The 25,056-nt window shown below is 36.2% G+C and overlaps 1 protein-coding gene across 1 annotated transcript in view; it reads right to left on the minus strand.

Moving 5' to 3' along the window:
• The window catches only part of HSD17B4 (hydroxysteroid 17-beta dehydrogenase 4), a 90,342-nt gene that overhangs the window by 45,588 nt on the left and 19,698 nt on the right, over positions 1-25,056 (minus strand). The window contains exons 5-13 of the mRNA XM_037028998.1: positions 23,830-23,851; positions 23,672-23,718; positions 21,943-22,027; positions 14,720-14,907; positions 12,103-12,194; positions 9,134-9,158; positions 7,431-7,559; positions 4,878-4,984; positions 3,248-3,484 (exon numbers count right to left, since the gene is read on the minus strand). Of these exons, the coding sequence (XP_036884893.1) occupies positions 3,248-3,484; positions 4,878-4,984; positions 7,431-7,559; positions 9,134-9,158; positions 12,103-12,194; positions 14,720-14,907; positions 21,943-22,027; positions 23,672-23,718; positions 23,830-23,851 (932 nt within the window). The remainder of the gene's footprint in view (positions 1-3,247; positions 3,485-4,877; positions 4,985-7,430; positions 7,560-9,133; positions 9,159-12,102; positions 12,195-14,719; positions 14,908-21,942; positions 22,028-23,671; positions 23,719-23,829; positions 23,852-25,056) is intronic.

The raw sequence follows: 25,056 nt of genomic DNA on the forward strand, positions 1-25,056 counted from the left end.
AATAAAGCAAAATATTCAGGGAACCAACAGTGGCAAGAAGGAAACCAGGACTCAAAGCAACAATTTGAAACAAAAGAAAGAAATAAACATCCATCCAGAAAAAAAGGAAAAAAGAAGAATCTAAAAAAATGAAGAGAGGCTTAGGAACCTCTAGGACAACATTAAATGTTCCAACATCCAAATTATAGGGGTGCCAGAAGAAGAACATCAAGAAATTGAAAACTTATTTGAACAAATAATAAAGGAAAACTTCCCCAATCTGGCAAAGGAAACAGATTTCTTTCTAGGAAGTCCAGGAAGCCCAGAGAGTCCCAAAGAAGTTGGACCCAAGGAGGAACACACCAAAGCACATCATCATTAAATTACCCAATATTAAAGACAAAGAAAGAATCCTAAGGAATAAGGAGAAAGGAGACAGTTACTTACAAAGGACTTCCCATAAGGCTATCAGCTGATTTCTCAAAAGAAATACTTGCAGGCAAGAAGGGTCTGGAAAGAAGTATTCCAAGTCATGAAAGGCAAGGACCTACATCCAAGATTACTCTATCCAGCAAAAGCTTTCATTTAGAATGGAAGGGCAGATAAAGTGCTTCTCAGATAAGGTCGAGTTAAAGGAGTTCATCATCACCAAGCCATTATTATATGAAACATTAAAGGAACTATTCTAAGATAAAAAATATAAGCAGTAAAATGACAACAAACTCATAACTATCAACAAATGAACCTAAAAGGAAAGAAAAACAACAGAAACAAAAACTAAGCAAACAATCAGAATAGGAAAAGAATCATAGAAATGGCCGTCACACAAAGGGAGTTCAGTGGGGAGGGGGGAAGGAAAGAATGGGAGGAAAAGGTACAGGGAAGAAGAAGCATAAAATTAGTAGGCATAAAATAGATGGGGAAATATAAAAAGTAGTATAGGAAACAGAGGACTCAAAGAACTTATATATATAACCCATGGACATGAACTAAGGGGGGGGAGGGAATGCTGGAGGGTTAGGGGGGCAGGGTGGAGAGGGGATATAGGGGGAAAAACTGGAAAAACTATAATAGCATAATCAATAAAAAAAGAGAAAATGCACAAATTGGCCACATAACAAATACACACACAACTCAACCAAAACACAAAAACAAACCTTCAAAACTATGTTAAAAATAAAAGCATTTTCAATGCCAACATCTCCTTAGTATATCTCCACAGTCATCTCCTCACAAATTATCTACGAAGAGCAGATACTGTATCTACAAAGAGCAAAGGACCCTGTATAACTTCACAGCCACTTAACATCCATGTACTGAAGCAAGGATGCACAAATGTGTGCAGGAAAACCAAAGGACAGAACAAACAAAACCTGACCCACACATTCAAATGACCACACTCTACTGCCATGGGACAGCTTAATTCCCAGTCTTTCTCAGAACCCAGGAGGGAACAAAAAGCAGTGAGAGGCTGGCAGTGATGGGCCGACAAATGGGCTACCTCACTGTATCACATGGCCTGGAAACTCAAGGTTGGGGAGATGGGATGCAAACTCCACGATAACTGTTGTCCCCAGCCCCAGATATGGAATGCCATTTATAATTTCGAACTCCTTTCAACTCTGAAGGACAAGTTTAAAATATCTGCTCTGTTTGCTCTTACATTATGCAAACAGAAGAACTGTATGCAGCAACTACCATGGGAGAGTAAACTGCTTGGCACTCATTTTCGCTTCATGAAATACTTCATGAAATACTCTAGTAAGTTCTCATCAGTGTAGAGCAGCAAAGGGCTAAAGAAAACCCCAGTAACTGGATTCTCCAATCAATCAATTGCAGAAAGCATCCACAGTTCTATGATTCAACAATTATCACTGGGCTTATAATCTAAACCTTACTCCAAGAAAAAAAATAAACCCCACCTCAAAAGCTTTCTTTTAGTTGTGCACTCCTTCCCTCTTGAAACGACTTACTCACTTTGCTTCCCAAATACCATATTCTGATATTCCTCATAACTCACACCTCGCCAGCCATTCCTTCTAAGTCTCTCTTGCCAATTTCTCATGTCTTCAACCACTAACCACCTCAGGGACCCTAATCACAAGACCTTCTCCACTTACATTCACACATTAGGTGATTTCATCTAATCTCATGTCTTTAAATATTACAAACTCCAATTAGACCTTACCCCCAAACCCTAGACTCATCTACTCAACTACCTACTTTATAGCTCCACCTAAACGTTTAACAGCCATCTCAAATCTGTCCAAAACTAATTCCTCATTATCCCCACCTTAAAATAACTGTACATATCTATTTTATTATATATATTGTCATATATAACTACTGTACATATTAAATATGTTGCATATAATTAATTCTAAATAATATAGATATGCATACAGGGTATGTTAAAGTAGGTTTACAGTTATGAATACACAGAAGTTTATTACTGTACTATTATTATTACAATATTTTCCAAATGAAATGTAAACCTACTTTTACCCACCCTGTATATATCATTCCAAAAACCTTTAGTCCAAAAACCTTTACCCTTGACTCTTTTTTCTTTCCCCCGATATTCAGCTTTTTGCTTGAGCTACTATTGTAGGTTACTAACTGGTTTCCCTGTTTCCATGCTTGGCTCCCATGTAATTTACTCTCCACACACAGTAGCAAAGAAGAGCCTCTGAGTGAATACAGGCAGCTCATACATCACTCCTCAGTTCAAAGTGCTACTAATGGTCCCGCTCATTTATCAGAACATAAACTGAAACCCTTACAATGACTACACGGCCCTCTTCTACCTCCTAGAGCCCCTTGCTCACTCTACAGCTATACTGACCCCCTTGCTGTTTGAAAAACAAGCCAAGGATGCACCTGCCTCAGGGCCTTTTACACTCGTTCTGTCAGCCTCAAATACTCTTCCACTGGATATTTAATTCCCTGGCTTGCCCCTGTACCAATACCATCAGGTAAGGATTATCATATCCATTTTATACATAGGAAAACAAGCTTGGAGAAGTTATTTACTCTTGGTCAAACAGTAAGAAAATGGCAGAGAGAGAATAACATTATGCCAGGGTTGTGGGACTAAACAGGGCTGTTTTCTTCTTGTTTGTATTTTGAATCCTCTTCTCTTTCATACTTAAAAGGTCAAAAGATATGCCAACTTCTTATCCTGAATCAACCATTATAAACTATTTTATTAATACACACAATCATACAACCATAGTGATATTTATCAATAATATTTATTATGCATTACCTTTGCTAAGTTGACTGAAAGTCCAGGAATCTCTGCTAATTCTCCACCCATTATAGATTTCTGAGCCATAATAACTCCAAAGGTAGGCAAACAGGAGAAGTCAGGATTTCCCTCATAAATAAATTTCAAATCCTTTGGTTCTCTGATCGATGCCCCCACCCCAAGAGCATACATAATAGCTTCCAGTTCCGTGTAAGCAGAAGAGAATGAAGAAAATTTATGGCCAATAGCTCCATCCTATGGGACAAATGGAGGAAATAATTTTTTACTCATCTTGGTCAAATCTTTAAATTTTTAACTTTTCAAAACTATTCATTGCATACATACCTAGTATTGCTTTAGAAAAAATGTGACTAGAATATCATTCTAGTGAATTTGATGGGGTATTAAAATTGTTTCATTATATCTGGTTTTTTAATAGAAATCAATTAGATTATATATGAAAAAACTTCATTTATAGCTAAGTAATATTTTATCACTTGCTTCTTGCTAACACATAGCATGTCTCATTTTACTTTCCTGTCTCCTTTTTCTATGCTGGATTAACAACTACTAGCTACCAAAAAATAAACAAATGAACAAATAAACAAACAAATTTGTTATAAATAGCAATAGTGAATTGTCCTAAAATATTTATTATATAAAAATCTGCTATAAACAGAGGAACAAAACACTGCTTAATGCTTATAAATTAGACTGCCTCATAATGGTTTAGTTAAAATGAGATTTTATCAGAAGCTATTTCCCAGGATTGTCCTTTATCTATCTGGATATTATATTTTTCTATTCAGTGATGATATACCTAGCAATTTTGTGAAACATACATTAAGTTATGAAAGAATGATGTCCAATTTATAATCACTTTCATTTTCTAAAGCAGGAGTTACCAAACAATGGTTGAGAATTAAAAATGGTTTTCATATATTTAAAGAGTAGTTAAAAAAAGAAAATCAAGAGTTTGTGACAGAAACAGTATGTGGTCCAGAAAGCCTAAAACACTGATTAGCTGGCCTTTTAATAAAGAAGTTTGCTAACCTCAATTCTAAAGTAAAATCACAACTATAAAATGACCATTTTCTCAGGGTTAAAATTATATAATTAATTATATCACTGTCTGTCCTGAGTCACAGAATACCAAAACTGAATGTATTAAAATAATTTACTTATTATTTATGCACTAAACCTTTTTTTAAGGATAAATAAAAAGGTGGCAAATTAGTCAACTTCCCACAAGCTATAACCACAATTCTGTTAGAATTTCTGACACCATGGGAGGCCTTTTATTTGCAGCCATTATGAAATGTTTCCAAAATACATTCTATCAATGCTTTCCCTTAAAAAAATGACTCAGAAGATGCTCTAAAATAAATTAGCCTTTTCTAAAAAGTCAGAAACATGGTGCCTAGAGTAGGGTCATTTGTGATTCTCAAAGAAAAAAAACTTGTGTAAAGTAAAGGTACATTTAATATTTTAGTCTTTTGTTCACTCAAATTCTATAAATATTTGGTATATATATTATGAAAAGGTTTGGAGTCACTTATCTTTCCTATTTAACAACAAAATAATTTTTTTGTATTAAAGAGAAGATCTTCATAGAAGGCACAGCTTTAGGTTTATCCCCTTCACTTACAAATCCTGTTGTGGCTGTTTTTGCTGCCGCATGGCTGGTACGATTTGTTGAAACTCTTCCATCTGAAGCTATTTTACTCAGAACTTCGATTATATGGGAAGTTGATTCTAAAACAACAACAACAACAATAATGTGACCAAGAAAATGTGCTAGATCAGCAATTTTCAACCTTTTTCATTTCACAGACCCATAAACTATTACAATCCTGCAGCACACCAAAAAATATATTTTTGCCGATCTGATAAAAAATAGGTATATTTGTGAGTCATTCACACTGGATTGCTATTGTTGTGCCGGTTGTTGTCATTTCTTTATTTCACAACCTAAGGGAAAAGAAGTCTGTGCCCGTGACAAATAGTCAGGCACAGCATGTTTTAAAAATTCTTGCGGTACATCGGTGGAAAATCACGGTGCTAGATAATTATTCCTATAACATTCAGCAAGCCTAATGCAGACTCTTTTCTGGCACTCATGAACTGAATGTATGATGAGAGGCTATTATGGGAAAAAATTGTGAAAGACTTTTAAACAGGCCACTGATAACTCGGTGTTTTTCATGGAAAACAAGGCATTGTCCAACATACTCTTCCCAGCTTATGACTGTAAGCTTTGCGATGAGCTTTGAGCAATTTTACAACTCTGTAAAGTGGGACCCTCATCCATCCACATGATGGATGCAATTTCTGTTTGGTGGAGGGACAACTACTTACCCTTCTCTCCCCACAATCCTCCCTTCTCCAGGACGAAATAGTGCCAAGGTTACCCCCTAGATCTCTGTACAGGTAGTAGGTCTGAAGATAGTACTTAAAGTTCTTCCAGAGAAAACCATTCTTATGACCAGTGACTTCAGACAGGTTTTGGAAACTGTTCTGGGGTGATTCCAAAGCTCTGGGACCTTTCTAACAACCTTAGAGGTATGAGTCTTCTTCTAACCTTGAAGAAAAACTACAACCAAACTACAGGATGTGAGATGACTGGGAGAGCTGCCGCTCCTGGATTCACCAGTAGAGAGGCTTCCTCCTTCTAATCCGTCCTTTACCTCCCGGTTCAGACTGCCGCCCAGGGTCGGGGGCAGTGGCTCTGTAACTGAAAGCCACCTTGACACAGGCTGAAAGCACTGCACTCAGAGAGAAACAACCTGAGTTAACTCTTCACTCAAACACTGAGGAAGCTTGGACAAGTTATTTAGTTTTTTCCAGGATTTAGTTCATCATCTATAAAATGAGAAGTAGAGTAAGTACCTGCTCTAGAAAGTCTCAATTGTATTAAAAAGTCGAGATTTTTAACAGTACTTCAAATACTAGACATATCTTGTCATTTATAATTACACAATTCATTTAGTTAGCTCCTTCTTCATACTAGGTCTAGTACTTTTAAGGCAATAAAGTAGAACTTTGACATCAGAAGAAAATCTTCAATATATTTCTTCCTTTCACTTTCATTGATAACTGATATTGATAGACTAAATTTATCTCAAGTATCAAAATACAGAATATGGACAATGCTACCATTAATGACAGAACAATTATGTTATCATTTGATTGAGAAAACATAATAAAATTTTAGTGCATGTACCAGCAGGCAGTGAAGTGTCATTAAGGGAAAAAATAGTCATTTTGGGGATATATTTTGTTATCAAACAGTAAATATAAAATTACTAAAAGGAAAAAATGAGTTTTCTATTCATGACCTTTCCCAGAAAGGTCCTTTAAATTTTATATACTATGAGCATATGTGAATTATACTAGAAAAAATAATGTGACTTTTATTGGTTATTTACTCCTGTGGCATATCATAGACGCCTCAATAATTCAAGGTTAACAAGCATTTACTAAAAACCCTTTCTAGTAGTTCTGCATTATGCTAGCACCAAATACAGAAGAAATATATGCAAGATACAGTCTCCAATCCCAAAGGAACTTACTATGCAGTTAAGAAACTGCATAATTATGAAATGAAAGCAATTACGATTAGATGCTCAAGCGGAAGAGTTCAGCTAAGAGAGAGATCGATGTAGCCCAGAATATGTAGGGGGGTTTTGTTCAACATCTGGAGCTTAGGTTTTTCTAAAGCACAATACTAATAAAAGGAAGAAGGGTCACTTTAGAAAGACAGAAACAGGAGCAAAGACAAAGTGCTAAAACAGCAAACTCTATTCACTAGACAGAAAGGGCTAAGCCTAAATAAAATAGGCTTAAATAAACTTTATGGGAAATAAAAGAAAAAATTAGGTCAGATAAGGAGCATATGGTTAAATAATGGAAGACTTTGAAACCAGCCATCAGGTGAGGAGTAGATGCATTAAGCACAAATGGGTAACTTACCTCATACCACTCCCAACCATACATACACCAAAAAAATAGGATTACAAAAAACTGACAGTGGTAGTGACATACGTATCTTAAATGTGAAGAGTTCTAATACATACTAGATCAGAAAATGTACTCTACATGATTTAACAGTCTAAGACACTACAGTTAAAATAGCAATTTCGTAAGAGAAGAGATTGCTTCTGGTTCCCCAACCAGGACTGGACTGAGTGGGACCCTTTACCTTCCATACTTTGAGGCTTGGTGGCATTTTCAAAGCCACAAATCTTTGTCCAGTTAGCCTTCACTGCCTCAGGAGTCACTGGCTGATTCCTCTGTCTTACGATCGCTCCAAGGCTCCGCTCCCAGCGTACTGGTTATAGAAACAAAACTAAAATACTAAGCACATAATTTCAGTGAAGACAGAAAGTAAAGTAAAATTCATAAGAGCCTCTTGCATTTTTTCAACTCTTAAGAAAAAGGAAATTCAGAAAGAGATTCTAACTTCTAAAGAGTTTTATTACCGTCCTTAAAATGCATTTTTCCTAAAATAACAAACTCATTAAGATAATGTATAGTTTTTTTAAATATTTGAAATTGAAGGGACAAATTTCTCTCACTTTACCAGACACTACTAAAGCAGAATGAAATGCTGAATCAGAAGATAAATTATATTATCATGTCAAAAAACTGACTTTGTGACCAGAGATCACTTGGGGACTATCCTTCAAGATAACAGAACAAAGCTTTGTTGGACAGCAAACTGAGGCCTAGTAGTAAAGACGGATAAAAAACTCCAGATTACCAAATACTATGTCAGACAGTCCCAAACAATTCTGCCTTTTCCTCCCTTTGCTCTTCCTTCCTTTCCACCAGAAGTCAACTAGAATGAGCCTATTCACAAAAATCATTATTACTGCTGCCTAAATTTTATGAGGAGAATTAACATTGTTTTCTTTTTTAAAAGACTGAGGAATAAATAACCACCAGTAACCTATTTAAACATAACGGTCAGACTTTGATGATTATTCAACTGAAGATTTATCTTGGGCAGGACAAAATAACTGCTTCTAGAGCTTCGATAAAGTCCCAGACGTAGCTTTTATTGTAACAATTGATCTTCCTTTCTTAAACTGATGTCATAAATGCTTAAAATACTTATTTTTAATATTTAAACTGCTTAAGCAATATAATTTACTTTAATAACTGCAGAGAACAAATGAAAACAGTGATAGTCTACAATACGTTGTAACAACACCCTCCAGTAATGAGAACCTTTTAAATAATTTGATTAATTTTGATACCTCTAGCCAACTAAAAACATAAATTGGGACACTGGAATTTTCAGTTTTTTGAAATACCTTCAAGCGATTATCCAATTTGGAGGTCACAAGGTTTAAGGACTGGGGTAAAAGAGAGTTGAAGCCAAATGAATTTACTATTGGGCTGAAGGGAAGTAATTCCCACAGATCAGACGCCATTTCTGTCCCACAGAATTGTCCATATGATGCTTCACTGTCTCTTCCTGATGTCTCATGGTCCCAGAAAGAAAAGAACTAAATGAGAGAACTGAAGAACGTGCCTGCTGGGGCTCTTCCCCTCTTTCCAAAACCAGCCCTCCCCCGCACTCACATCTCTGAGGACACAGTCAGAACAAGCAGGCTGGATGCCAGAGATGAGGGAAGACAAACATCACTACAGACTGCAGAGACTATGCTGTTGGAGGGAATAGCCAGTTCTGAATAAGAAAGGTCAAATCCTCAATAAAAACTACCAACAGAAAGAAAATAAAACAGAGTCTTGAAAATTCCACAGGACTGTAGGACATCTTTTAGAATAGGTTTGAGTTGCATCCCATAGCTAGGCATTTGACAAGATCTTTATCCAGATTTAATTAGATCTGCAGGTTTAAAGATACTGAAATAACATAAGGAAAAAGAGACTTACACTTTCCAATCCATCCTGCTCCAACCTACCAAAAAAGAGGGGAAACAAGTTATACCATCTAGAGTGACATCATTAACAAATTTTTTAAAATTAAAAATACAGGCAGCTATCTTACTAAGAAAATTAGGATACTATATGACAACAGAAAAAATAATACAGTTCTACAAAAATCTGCTGGCCCTCATGCCTGCACTGTTCATGTTGTTAGGGTTGAAATACAAAGCAGCACAATGTAGTAAAAAGCATGACTCTGATGTCAGTACCACTTATTCCACTGACTAGCTGCTGTGACCTTGTTCAAATCATCTGATTTCCCTAAATCCAAGCGTCTGCTTAGGTGAAATAAGGACACTCTTCATGAGGTAACCATGAAGGCTAAACAATATAAATAGTAAAATTGCCTAGCACATCACAACCTTGAAATTCATGTCCCTCTCGAAAGACTTAGTGAATAACAAAATTTAAAGCAAAGAAAAATAAAACCAAGATCTGACTTAATGAACTACATATAATCATTTTAATGAAACATCTTTATATATAAAAGTAAAGCAAATAAACAAATACATTAACTGCCACACAGATAAATTTTTTTCTAAATGCCATTCAAAGATACTGCCAGAAGAAAATGTTTGATGTAAACAAAAATGTTTGTTGTATCTTCAAATACTACAACTACAATGTGCAGAACTTATCACGAGAATTCCACATACATATGACAGAAGAAAATTTACTGACAGCACATATCTTAGTGGCTATGATATAGGTCAAGGATATGACTTTTTAATCACCCTTTAGAGGCCTTTCTATTAATATGCTCACACTTCATATAATAGACTGATCAGCCTCGGTGCTGTCAGAGTAGATAAATCAGCAGTGGTTTTGGTAACAGTCATCTTTTACCATATTCTGAGAGTGAAGCAACAAACTACAAGCTTCTTTTGGGTGCTAGACACAACGACTTCAGTTGAGCCAAAGAATCTGTTATCTATTAACAGACTGTTAACGACAAAGAATTCTAGTTATCTATTAGGGCCTTTCAAATAAAGTGGCAATTTGTTTTCGAGGTTTAAGTCAGGGTATTACACATGCATATCTTACTGTATTTTAGCAATCATGCACAGCAAATGTCGCTCACTAAAAATGTTCACAATATAGTAAAACAACCTGCAAAATTTCATCTATGCATGATCCTAACTATACAGTTTGAGTGTGTGTGTGTGTGTGTGTGTGCATAAAATGCCCATCTGAAATAGATTATTAGTGTAAAATGCACATCTAATACAAGACCGGGAGAGAATACCTAAGAATATTAATAGTAGTTACCTCTAAGTAGTAGCAATGGGGGTTATTTGGTAATTTTTTCTTGTAGATACTTTCCTGAATATTTGAAGTTTACTACAAAAAGCATATATTATTTTTGTTCACAGAATAATTAATTATAAAAGATAAAAAGGTTTTTTAAAGAAATTTTCCCAGTAAGACTTTTTTAAAACAGGCCAAATTTGAGCTTGACAAATGAACTATTAAGTTCATTTGTCTAAAATGAATTTAGAGTTGTAAAGTTCTTTCCACCTCTCATTTTACACAATTCACATTCAGTGATTGTGATTAAGAAAGTTGAAGCAAATATCTCTGCTTAAATGTGTATAAAGAGTTTTTTATTTACTTATCAGCTTTTTATCTAAATGAATGAGGGTAATATATTATTCACTTCAAATTGAGTCAGGTTGCTTTGCTACCAAGAAATACTTTTGGATATCATAGTATTTCTCATACAATGGGTTCATTATTATCAAAGAGAACCAAATACAGTGGTGGGAAGAGGCATAAAATATAACAGTTCATCCTAGAAAGGAAAAAAGAAATCAAACTCAAATGAGAAATCAAAAATGTATAAAGTGGCACAAAGAGATCTATCTAAAAGAATTCTGACTATGGGTATCATGGACGATGGCAGTATATGTGGCTTTTATTTTTACAACAAACAAAAGCTTTGCAACAAGAAAAAAGAGTTTATTTTTAAAGTTAAGATAAATAGTAAATTGCATTTACTCATCTATCACACCCAGATTAAATTCCTGCTATACTGATATAAAATTCACATTAAGGGATCAAGTCCTGACTGGTGTGTGGCTCGGTGGGCTGGGCGTCATCCTGCAAACCAAAAGGTTGCAGTTTTGAATTCCAATTAGGGCAGAAGCCTGGGTTGTGAGCCAGGTCCCCAGCTGGGGGCCTGTGAAAGGCAACAATCAATGTTTCCTTCATACATTGATGTCTTTCCCTTTCTTCCTCCCTCCCTTCCCCTCTGACAATAAATAAATAAAATATTTTAAAAAATGAAATTACGGAGTCAAGGAAAAGGACTCATGGACGTGGGCAACAGTGTGGTGCTTGCAAGGGGTGGGGATAAGAGGGATAAATGGTAATGGAAAAAATACAATAAAAACACAATAAAATTAAGGAGTGACTGCTATGTAACATGCACTAGGTCCTATGCTAAGAGTTTAAAAGTGTAATTTCTTGTTGCCACAACAAACCCCCCCAAAACCCTAAAGCTCAGGGAGGTTAACTTGGACAAAATTCCAGCAAGCTAGTAAGTGCCAGAACAAGAATTCAAAATCTGGCCTGGTTGACTCCAACCCCTATATCCGTCCACTTTACTACTGAGCTTCTCAAACCAAATGAGACTTTCTATATTTGACTAAACACACCAAACCAGCCACATTCTCATTTGGTGACAATACCATAAATAAAGAACTAAGTAAACAGAATTCATGAAGTTGCAGTTATGTCCTCAAAAACAACCTTAGTCAACACTTATTCCTTAATTATAACATAACCATATTTAAAAAATCAACTGACGCAGATTTTTACAAATGTGAGCAACTGAAAAATACCAATTTTTAAACCATTTTTAATATTCAATTACATGAAAATTACTTTGCAAAAAGGAGGAAGAGTAAGAATACCTCAAACAAGCTTCCATTTTCCTCACAACTCTCATGGCAAAGCCAAAGGACAAGAGGTGCCACATATTCTGGCTTCAGAGCTTCCACAATATCTGCAATAAATAACACCCCCCAAAAAGAAGTTTATGAATGAGAATACACACATATTTAAGCAACTGTTTTACTATTTGAAAATCTCTTACCTATAAAATTATAGACAATTCAGAGACATTTTTTAAAAAAACGAACAAAATTGGATGTACATAATTAGTCTAAAATTCAAGGCTTTCCAAATAACTTTTTCCATCATACAGCTCTTCCTAGCCTCTGATATTAAATATATCGCACATACCTTTCCAAGGTAGGTAACATGCTAATTCAGAAGAAGACAAGTTAGACCTGCTTAGGCAAAGACTAGAAAGCAAAGCTATACTTGTGTTAATGTAAGGAACTTAGGTGCCATTCATTCCCAGAACTATTTTACTCTCCTAGCTATTTAACCAGAAGCTGGAAAATTAAAAATAAAAAATAAAATCATTGACAATTGTAGTACCAGTAAAATAATGATGTGAAATGAACCTTGCAACCATCACTAATCAGTAACAAAGTGTAAGAAACATTTTCCCACTGAATCCTTTCTGTGAGCACCTTAATAGAGCAGAAAGGTACTACACAAGGAGTATGAAGGCGTGGATTTTAATGCTAGGCCTGCTATGCAGGTAATTTAGGATGGTGAGCACATCACTCAACTCCCTGGACATCTGTCTTCTCAGTAAGATAGACGGAAAGTAAAACGTCTTCCCTGCCTATACCAAAAGTTGTTCCAAGGTTGAAATGAGATGCAATTTGTTAATAAACTTGATAATCTTTAAAGAATCAAACAACTGCAAACTTTAATTGTGAAATGACAAAATATAATTTTATATATATTTACATTTACAGTCCCTGTAAATTAAAGAGCAGCTCCAAAGACTTTTTACTTTATAGCCTCTAAGCCTTAAAATATAAAAAAAACCTAATGCTACAATGTTCTCAACTTTCTATCACAAGTATGAGGAGAAAACCAAAGAGACACTCCAACCATCTCAAGTTTCATGATGAAACAAATTTGGAAATGCTTATTTACCATATTTTGCCATATATAATGCACACTGACGTTTTTGGCCCAAACCTTAAAAAAAATCTTTTGTTTTAATTTTTATTTCAATTATTTATTTATTTATATGTAGAGACAAAACAGATTATCATATTTGGGGGTATTATTTTGCATATGGATATTGTTATTGCTTTCTAGAGTTATATTTTTAAGACATAAGCATAAATAAAAGAATTAAAGACATTTATATAGATATCCAATTAGTACTATCTACATATAACGCACATCCCCTCAAAAACTTGGGGGGAAAAGTATGTATTATACATGGCAAATATAGTACCTTAGGTGAGAAAAAAATAGAGGAGAGTTTAAGAATAGTATGGAAAATGGAGAAGCCAAAGAATGTATATGTATGACCCATGGACATGAACTAAGGTGGGGGAATGATGGTGGGAGGGGGGGGTTACAAGGCAGAAGTGAATAAAGGGGAGAAAATATGGAACTATAATAGCAAAATCAATAAAATATATTTTAAAAAATTAGTGAACTACAGGTATACACAATATAAATTAATCTTAGAATCATAACATTGTGTGAAAAAGAGTAATTCCTCCTCAAAAATGCATTACGTTATGATTTTATTAATATCAAAATAAGCCCAACAATACAGATTTTAGCCATGTATTTATTATTTTAAAAAATATTTTACTTAGTATTTAATATTTTTAAAGAAAAAAGCAGTAAAGAAATGAAAGCCAATCATTTTCTTTAAGTGATTACATCTTGGGCAAGCAAAGAGGTTGTGCGAAAGGATGAAAAAGATACATGCAAGTTATTGGTAACACCCCAATTTTAGGGTTGCATGACAGCTTGTCTTCATGATGGCCCCAATGATCCCCATCTTCTCTTATTTGCCCCTTTTTACAGTCCCCTCACACAACATACCAGGATTGCTCTCTGTGACCAATATAATAGGATAGAATTGACAGTATATCACTTCTGAAATTAAGAGATACAGCAACTTATACCTTGATTGCTGTTTCTCTGTTTCAAATTATTAGCTCTTGGGAAGGGAGTTGCCATATATATCAAGAGTAGTCCTATGGAGAAACCCATGTGATGAGAAACTAATGTCTCAAGGAAAGAATGGAGGCCTTCTGGTAACTGTCACGTGCATGTGAGCCTGGAAATGGATCCTCTGACCCTGACAAGATTTCACATGATGGGGGGGCAGGGCTGGGCATATAAAACAGAAAACTGTACCTGAATAAGAATTAAACAAAAAGATATATTTAAAAAAGAAAAAAAAATTTCACATGACTGGAGTCCCAGCAAACATTTTCATTAAGACCTCATTAGACACTCAGGACCAAAAATTCCCAGCTATGCCACTGATGATTCCTGATCCTCCCAAAACTGTGTGAGAGAATGTTTGTTTTAATTGACTGAAGAGAGAGAGAGAAAAACAACTGATTTGCTGTTCCACTTACTACTCATGAAGATCGGTAGGTAATAATACTGAAAAAAATCTAAGTTACTTACCTTCAGGCAAGACAGTCAGGGTCAACCGTGATCCAGCAGTAGGGGCAATAGTGTTACAATGAATGTTGTATTTCTTGCCTTCAACTGCAAGAGTATTTGAAAGGCCCAGAAGACCCAGCTTTGCAGCACTATAATTTGCCTGGCCAAAGTTGCCATATATTCCTGAAGCTGACGAAGTCATGATGATCCTAAAAGGAAAATCAGTCCCCAATATCATCTTTGCTGATCTGATAATGTTGCAACTCTATGTCTTTATTTTCTTTTCAGTACTACTACACCTATCAAAAAACAACTTTGTATACTGTCATTAGGTTCTTATAGTCATGATTCATATATCTAAAATAATATTAATAATAAAAGTAATCTCTCAAACTTCAAATACAAGATTTAACTGTTTTAAAAGAATCCCTGGTCAGAACCAAATAAAATTAAGTGTAAGAATGTGCATTTGCTGTCTATTGAAAACAACAATAAATATTTAAAACAAAACAAATATTTTAAAAACAAATATTCAAACAAAATAAACTGACAATATATCACTTACAATTTTAGTAATAAATATCAGATAAAGCAATTCTAATTCTTTAGTCCTCACCACTGTGACATCTCCCTTTCTAGATAACATTAAATGTCTCATATTTAAACAATGTCAACTCATATTCTGACCCAATCTTACTCACTCTCTAGCTCTACCACATTCTGAGTCACTCACATAGACACAACCATGAGAGTCCTACAGTTTCCTAAACAGTTTCTAACGACTGAAATCTAAAGATTGTCTCACAAGTATCAACTAGCAGGAAACAGCCATTCGTCTCTCCCCAGTTGGTCACTGTATACACAAAATGATATTTTGCTTAGAGAATAAAGTATAGGTAAGTCCTCAATGCTTGTACTACTAAAATATCAGAACAGCAGAAAAAGCCTGAACAGACCAATAACAGTTGATGAAATTGAAACAGTAATCAAAAAACTCCTGGCACACAAAAGCCCTATACTGGATAGTTTCGCAGCAGAATTTCACAAAAGAGTTAAGAAAGAGCTAACCCCTATTCTTCACAGACTATTCCCAAAAATCCAAAATGATGGAAGACTCCCACACTCTTTTGATGAAGCCAGATAAAGACACAACAAAGAAAACTTCACGACAGTATCACTGATGAACAGAGATGCTAAAATCCTCAACAAAGTACTGACAAACCATATCCAGCAATATGTTAAAAAGATCATATACCATGATCAAGTAGGATTCATCCCAGGGATGCAAGGATGGTACATATTCACAAATCAATAAACATAACACATCATATAAATAAAAGGAAAGACAAAAATCACAAGATTATATCAATAGATGCAGAAAAAGCATTTGATAAGGTACAGCACCCATTTATGATAAGAACACTCAGCAAAGTGGGAATAGAGGGAGCATTCCTCCATATAACAAAGGCCATATACAAGAGACCTACAGAGAAACATCATACTCAATGGGCAAAAACTAAAAGCTTTCCCACTAAGAGCAGGAACAAGACAAGGATGTCCACTTGCACCACTTTTATTCAACATAGTACTGGAAGTCCTAGCCACAGCAATCAGACAAGAAAAAGTAATAAAAGGCATCCAAATTGGAAAGGAGGAAGCAAAACTGTCACTGTTGGCAGATGACATGATAGTGTAGATAGAAAATCCTAATAAAAAACAACAACAACAACAACAAAAAAAAAACCCTGGCTGGTGTAGCTCAGTGGATTGAGCGTGAGCCTGCAAATGAGACGATTGCAGTTCAATTCCCAGTCAGGGCACATGCCTGGGTTGCAGGCCAGTTCCCAACAGGGGACCCACGAGAGGCAACCATACATTGATATTTCTCTCCTTCTCTCCTTCCCTTCCCCTCTAAAAATAAATAAATTAAATCTTAAAAAAAAAGAAAAGGAAAAAAAAAGAAAATCCTATAGACTCCAAAAAACTACCCGACCTAATAAGTGAATCTGGCAAACCAACGGGATACCAAGTCAATATTCAAAAATTAAAGGCATTTTTTACACCAACAATGAAATATCAGAAACAGAAATCAGGAAAAAAATTCCACTTAATACAGCAACAAGAAAAATAAAATACCTAGGAATAAACCTAACCAAAGGGGTAAAAAACCTGTACTCAGAAAACTACACAACATGGAAGAAAGAAATTAAGAAAGATGCAAACAAATGGAAGCATGTACTGTATTCATTCACTGGAAGAATTAGCATGATCAAAATATCCAGACTACCCAAAGCAATTTATAGATTCAACAATGTTTGTTCTATACACAAACATAAAGGACCCCAAATAATCGCAGCAATTTTGAGAAAAAAGAACAAAGTAGGAGGGATCACAATACCTGATATCAAACTGTATTGCAAAGCCACCGTACGCAAAACAGCCTGGTACTGGCATAAGAACAGACACACAGATCAGTGGAACAGAAGAGAGAGCCCAGAAATAAACCCAAGTCTCTATGGTCAATTAATATTTGACAAAGCATAAAAGCATAAAATGGAGTAAAGCATAAAATGGAGTAAAAATAGCCTCTTCAAAAACGGTGTTAGGGGATCTGGAGAGCTACATGCAAAAAAATAAAACTCGACCAACTTATACCATATACAAAAATAAACTCAAAATGGATAAAAGATTTAAATATAAGGCATGATACCATAAAAGTCCTAGAGGAGAAAATAGGCAGGCAAATCTCAGATATTCCACGCAGCAATATTTTCACCAATATATTCCTTAGGGCAAATGATTAAAGGAAAGAATAAACGAATGGGCCTTCATCAAAATAAAAACCTTCCGCACGGTTAAAGAAAACATCAGCAAGGACTTCCGCCAAGATGGAGGCATAGGTGGAAACACTGTGCCTTCTCCCACAACCAAGTTTGAATACAACAAAGGTTTGGAGAAACAAAGACACAACCAAAGGACAGAAAATTGAATTATACAGAAGTCCGACTACATCTAACGGTTCAACGGGGACGGTAAGAGGGGCGGAGCCAGCAGCGAGCAGGGTCGGGCAGGACAGCGCCCCCGACCCAGGCGCCCAGGCAGACGGGAACCAGTTGGGATGCGGGGCAGACCGCAGGCGCATATTCGCGCACAGTGAGACGGACCACGCAGGCCCCAGGGGGCGAGGGCTGACGGCGGTGGCACACTCGCGTGCAGTGGGACGAAACGCATGGGCCCAGTGACGGCAACAACTGCGGCACTGGTGAGGGCCGTGGCGGCAGGCGGCAGACAGGACGCCATAGTCCCTCTTTGACCCCGCCCCCACATACAGCGTCACAACCAGCGACTTAGTTGCCCTGCAATACCAGTGAGAGCCATTGTCCCTCTTTGACCCCGCCCCCACATACAACGTCACAACCCAGCGACTTAGTTGCCCTGTTCTAGTGAACACTTTAGGGCTCTGATCCTGCTATGGAACAGGCACGAACAACCCGAAAGATGGCGCAAGAAGAACTCAAAGTCCCAGAGCCAATAACTCTAAGCGACCGAGAAATTGCCAGCCTCTCAGAAGCACAATTCAGGACACTATTTATCAGGATGCTCACAGAACTGGTTGATTATAGTCACAAATTAGAGGAACATATGAAGGCTAAACTAATTGAAATGAAGGGAGATGCACAGGAAACCAATAGTGATGGAAAGGAAATGGGGACACAAATCAATGGAATGGACCAGAAGGAAGAACAAAACATCCCACCAGAAAGGAATGAAGAAATGAGAATTCAAAAAAATGAGGAGAGGCTTAGGAACCTCCAGGACATCTTTAAACATTCCAACATCCGAATTATAGGGGTACCAGAAGGGGGAAAGAAACAGCCACGAGTGGAAAACATATTTGAACAAATAATAAAGGAGAACTTCCCCAGTCTGGCAAAGGAAATAGACTTCCAGGAAATCCAGGAAGCTCAGAGAGTGCCAAAGAAGTTGGACCCAAGAAGGAACACACCAAGGCACATCATAATTACATTAGCCAAGACCAAAATGAAGGAGAGAATCCTAGAAGCATCAAGGGATAAGGGGACAGTCACCTACAAAGGAGTACCCATCAGACTGTCAGCGGATTTCTCAAAAGAGACCTTACAGGCAAGAAGGGGCTGGAAAGAAGTATTCCAAGTCATGAAATCCAAAGACCTACAGCCAAGATTGCTTTATCCAGCAAAACTTTCATTTAGAATGGAAGGACAGATAAAGTGCTTCTCAGATAAGGTCAAGTTCAAGGAGTTCATCATCACCAAGCCCTTATTATATGAAATGCTAAAGGGACTTATATAAGAAAAAGAAGATGAAAAATATGAACAGTGAAAGGACAGAAAACTCACAGTTATTAACAACCACACCTGAAACAAAAGCAAACCAAGAGGACAGCTAGATCAGGAGTGGAACCATAGAAATGAAGAACACATGGAGGGTTAGAAACAGGGGGGTGGGAGGAGGAGAAGGGGGGAGAAGGCACAGAAAATAGCATAGATGGTAGGTAGAAAATAGATAGTAGGAGGGCGAGAATAGTGGGGGAAATATAGAATCCAAAGAACTTGAGACACATGGTTATAAACTAAGGGGGGGAGAATGGTGGGGGAGGGAGTGTGCGGGTGGAGGAGATTGAAGGGGGGGAATAGAACAACTGTAATGGTATAATCAATAAAATATATTAACAATAAAAATAAATAAAAAATAAAAAAAAGAAAAAGAAAAAGAAAACATCAGCAAAATGAAAAGGGAACCAACAATATGGAAAAATATATTTGCAAATGATACCTTGGACAAGGGTTTGATCTCCAAAATATATAAAGAACACACACAACTCCACTCCAGAAAGACAAATAATCCAATTACAAAATGGGCAAAGGACCTGAATAGACATTTCTCCAAGAAGGACATACAGATGGTCAAGAGATATATGAAAGGATGCTTAGCATCACTAGCCATCAGAGAGATGCAAATTAAAACCACAATGAGATACCACTTCATGTGGGTCAGAATGGTCATCATAAATAAATCAACAAACAACAAGTGCTGGCAAGATTGTGGAGAAAATGTGTACCTAATACGCTGTTGGTAGGAATGCAGACTGGTGCAGCCACTGTGAAAAACAGTATGGAATTTTCTCAGAAAACTAGAAATGGAACTGTTTTTTGACCCAGCAATTCCACTGCTGGAACTATACCCTAAGAATCCTGAAACACCAATTCAAAAGAACCTATGCACCCCAATGTTTACAGCAGTACAATTTATAATAGCCAAATGCTAGAAGCAACCTACATGCCCATCAGTAACCAGTGAATCAAAATGGAATACTATGCAGCAGAAAGAAATAAGGAGCTCCTACCCTTCACAAGAGCATCATGCTAAATGAAATAAGCCAGGCAGTGAAAGACAAATACCATATGACCTCACCTATAAGTGGAACTTAATCAACAAAACAAACAAGCAAGCAAAATATAACCAGAGACATTGAAATTAAGAACAAACTGACAGTAACCAGAGGGGAGGTGGGGCGGGGGGGAATGGGGAGAAAAGGAGGAAGGATTGTCAGGAACATGCATAAAGGACACATGGATAAAGCCAAAGAGGCAGGCGTAGAATCAAGGGTGGGAGGTGGGGATGGCTGGGGTGGGGAGGCGTAGTCATGGGGGTGGGGGGAATGGAGACAACTGTATTTGAACAACAATTTAAAAACTGTGAAAATAATGAAAAGCAGGAGGTGAAAAAATTTAAAGCAGTCCAAGCTACATGCAAAAAAATGAAACTCGAGCACCAACTTACACCATACACCAAAATAAATTCAAGGTGGATAAAAGACTTAAATATAAGCTGGGAAACCATTAAAGCCCTAGAGGAGAACATTGGCAGGAAAATCTCAGGTATTCCATGCAGCAAGATTTTTACTGATACGTTCCCTAGAGCAAGGGACATAAAGAAAAGAATAAACAAATGGGATCTCATCAAAATTAAAAGCTTCTGCATGGCTAAGGAAAACAGTATCAAGATTAAGAGAGAAGCAACTGTTTGGGAAAACATATTTGTCAATGATACTTCAGACAAAGGTTTAATTTCCAAAATACACAAAGAACTCACTCGACTCCACTCAAAGACGAGCAACCCAATTAAAAAATGGGCAAAGGACTTGAACAGACATTTCTCCAAGGAGGACATGCAGAGGATCCAGAGACACACGAAAAGATGCTTGATATCACTAGCTTTCAGAGAGATGCAAATTAAAACCATGATGAGAGACCACTTTACACTAGTCAGAATGGCTATGATAAACAAAGAAACAAACAAGTGCTGGAGAGGTTGTGGGGAAAAGAGGACCCCAGTTCACTGTTGGTGGGATTGCAGACTGGTACAATCACTATGGAAAACAGTATGGAACTTTCTAAGAAAACTAAAAATGAACGTGCGTTTTGACCCAGCAATTCCACTATTAGGAGTATATCATAAGAACCCTGAAACACCAATCCAAAAGAACCTATGAACCCTGATGTTCATAGCAGCACAATTCACGATAGCCAGGAATTGGAGGAAACCTAGATGCCCATCAGTAAATGACTGGATCAAAAAGTTATGGTACATTTACACAATGGAATTCTATGCTGCAGAAAGGAAGAAGGAGCTCCTACCTTTTGCAACATCATGGATGGAACTAGAGAGCATTACGCTGAGCGAAATAAGCCAGGTGGTGAAAGACAAATACCATATGATCTCACCTTTAACAGGAATCTAATCAACAACACAAACAAGCAAGCAAAATATGACCAACGACACTCAAATACAGAGCAGGCTGACAGGGTCCAGAGAGGAGAGGGGAGAGAATCATAGGGGAAAAGGGGGTGGACTCACATGAACAAGCAGAAAGGACACATGGACAATAACTAAGGTGGGGGGCAGAAATGGGAGGGAGGTGGGGAGCACTGGTGGGGGCAGGGCAGGTAATATAAAACAGAAAACTGTACTTGAATAAGAATTAAATTAAAAAATAAAATGAAATAAAATTTAAAGCTGTCCAGCTCAGATAATCTGTAACTAAATGGAAAATTTAATGAGCAGGTATGTGCCTAAGCTACATTTAAAAAGCCTACACATATCTGAAGATATTTTCCTCAATGTCAAAGCAATCATCATTCCCTGTACACAAGAACCCATACACATCTCTAATCCCGCTTGAAAGCCATATGCAACTCTACCTTCCAAACTTCTGTTTCTTCATGTGATCCCATGCTGCCCGGGTCACTTGGAATGAGCCGCGCAAATGAACTCTATGGATTATATCTAAAGTAAGAATTATTTTCATTAAATATTGTCAAAAATTCCAATTGACATGTCTCAGAATGAATGTAAGCAATGACTTACAAGCACATGTTTATTTTATACCTAACATTCAACTATTGTCACATCACTGTATTTCTGCTTTTATTCCAATTTTGAAATCAATCAAGGGTTCATACATCTTTTGCCTACAATTTATGATAAAATTATTGAAATCTCTATACATATCTAAATGCAATGTCATCTTTAATTTATGCCTACTTTATATAAAAATTCACTAATACAAATATAAAAATGTCACATATATAGTTGGGAGTCAATACAAACATTAGTTAAAGCATAATCATAAACCACACAGTTCACTATCGAAAAATATTTACAAAATGCTCGGTATATCCTTACATCCCTTTATCCCAGGGTTTGCAAGTGAGTTAAGAGAGAATTGGGAGATGGATGTTAAAAAATGGGGGGGCGGTGCATGGAGAGGGAGGAAGAGAAAACTCTAAAACAGATAAAACTTATCTGTTTTAGAGCTATCAATCTAACGAATAGAAAACCTGGAAAATTATTCAGATAGAAGAAACCCTATAGGTTTAATTTTTAACACAATTTATTTGTATTTCATTTGATTATTTTAATTATTTTTAACCATTCTTACTTATTTTTCTTTCAATCTGGGGCCTCATCAAATGTTTTCACGTATACATTAGAAGAAGAATGTATGGGTGAAAACAGGAATAAAAGGGAAGAGAAGTAGTTACAAGTGGTGAGCTTAGGATAACACCAGAGGAAGAATCATCCTAGCTCAACCAGAGCGCAAAGGAAAGAGCGCAAAGGAAAGTGCCAACATAAGCCCCTTTGTCAACAAATCTTATCTTTCCTAGCTTGTTTTGTACCCCAATTCTTACAAGGGAAGAGGAAACTAAAAGCCCTTCTTTGCTCAACTCTAAGTCACAAAGATATTTTGCTTCTCCCAAAAGAACTCTGGCAATACTCCCCAGAAGTGCACACTATAAACAATGATATAAGTCAACTCAGTTATCATGCACCCCACTGTCTCAGTCACTATTGTTGTTTTAGTTCTGATGGCCAATGAACGTTAAGGGCAAAGTGAGCAAACAAATAATTTTTTTTCATAACTGACTTGTTCATTATCTAAACTCAATCTTTCCAACATGGCATTCCTAATGGAAAATTTTCCTAATTATTAGAGGCTTCAAAACTACATCTAGGGTCTCCCCACCCAGTGTGAAGATCTTCATCATTTTTAGTGCCCCAGGCTCCCTTCCATATTCTGCTATTGCTTTTGAACTAAGAATCACACAGCCAGATATGCATGCTACAGGCTGTTAGAAAGAGTTGATACTGCTACAAAATGATGTCAAGCTCTCAAGGAAAAAAAGGGAAACAAATGAAAGGCACAAACTCATTCTAACTTCTGACAACTGATTTTTTAAAATTTTCGCAGATGTTAAAAAAAATATGCTATTTCCACGTATCTACCATTTTCAGTTATAAAGCTTACTCATCACTTACATTAGCAAAAGTAGATAAAAGTTAAGTTTTAACTTAAATATATAAATTTATCAAATACTAAAAGGCTAAATTGGTAGGTATATTCCAGAAAGACATATATTAAAAACTTACCCCAGTCTTCATCACTTACTCTACTAAAGGAACGGTCCCTCAGAATTCTAAAAAAATGATATATTAGTTAGGGAAGCAGAAAGTATACACTTTAAAAACAAAAGCAAAAAACCTTGCATGAAGGTTACTTTACTAAAAATGAAAAAAGAAATACTCACCCAGCATTGTTAACCACAATATCTACAATATAAAAAGATCAAAGTCACAAATATATAAGCAAGTATACTAATCTGCATTTGCTTGACTTATATTTATTTCAAAAGTTGGGGGGGTTTTGCCAAAGAAAAAATAATTGTGTATATATAACTGGTGAACAGTGCTATCAAAAGAAAATTCTATACCTATAGCAAAAAAAATTCTGATTCATAAAATCACAAGTATCACCTTATATAGGTGCTTTGCTCTCAAACTTACATACTCTATCTTTCCTTCTGCTGAAATTCTATCATTTTATTTACAGAATTAGCTATTGCACAACTCTTAGGTTCTTAGAATTCATTGGTAACCATAAGTCATTACCCATTTAACCTCAAAATTCACACAGAAAGTTAAAAGATTAAAGATATTTTTCTTGCCACTCAAAAGTCAAAAACCCAGAAAGAAAACACCAAGAGTTCGAAACACATAATTGCATTCTTATGAAGAAAAATTATATTTTTTAAGGTGAACCACTATCACGCATCTATCTTCACCCTATGACTTCACGCCTGTGTGGTCTCTATCCCTGTCACCTATTTGCAAAATGGCTCTTATAAGCTCCACCAAACATGACTAGAAAAATAAACATGCTAGACAAGAAAAAGGGGGAGTACATTCAAACTACAAAAAAAAATAATGCTTTTCAGATTGGAAAATATTGAGCCACAGGAATGTTTCTCTCTAGAATTCAACAATCAATCTCTTATTTAAAATGTGTGGAACTAAACCAGGAATGTTATCTAGAGAAAAGTGCACTATATAATACATTGGAAATGCTTCTTAAAAATGAAGGGTTTTTTAAATACGGTTGACCCTTGAACTGCATGGGTCCACTGTATGTGATTTTTTTTCAATAGATATATTAGAAAACTTTTTGGAGATTTGCAACAATGTGAAAACACTTGTAGACAAACCACATAACCTAGAAAATCAAAAAAACTTAAGAAAAAGGTATATCAGAATACATGAAATATATGTAGATACTAGTAGTCTATTTTACCACTATTACCATAAAATATATACAAGTCTATTACAAAAAAGTGAAATTTATCAAAATATGCACACACAGACCATTCTTGCTACCATTCACAGTAGAGAAATGTAAACAATTGTAAAAATGCAGTATTATGTTCAAGCCAGTCAGATAAAGACAAATACCATATTATTTCACTCATGTGGAATCTAAT

Source organism: Sturnira hondurensis, unplaced genomic scaffold (assembly GCF_014824575.4).
Source record: "Sturnira hondurensis isolate 20B ecotype Veracruz unplaced genomic scaffold, ASM1482457v3 Scaffold0001509, whole genome shotgun sequence".
Taxonomy (NCBI): domain Eukaryota; kingdom Metazoa; phylum Chordata; class Mammalia; order Chiroptera; family Phyllostomidae; genus Sturnira; species Sturnira hondurensis.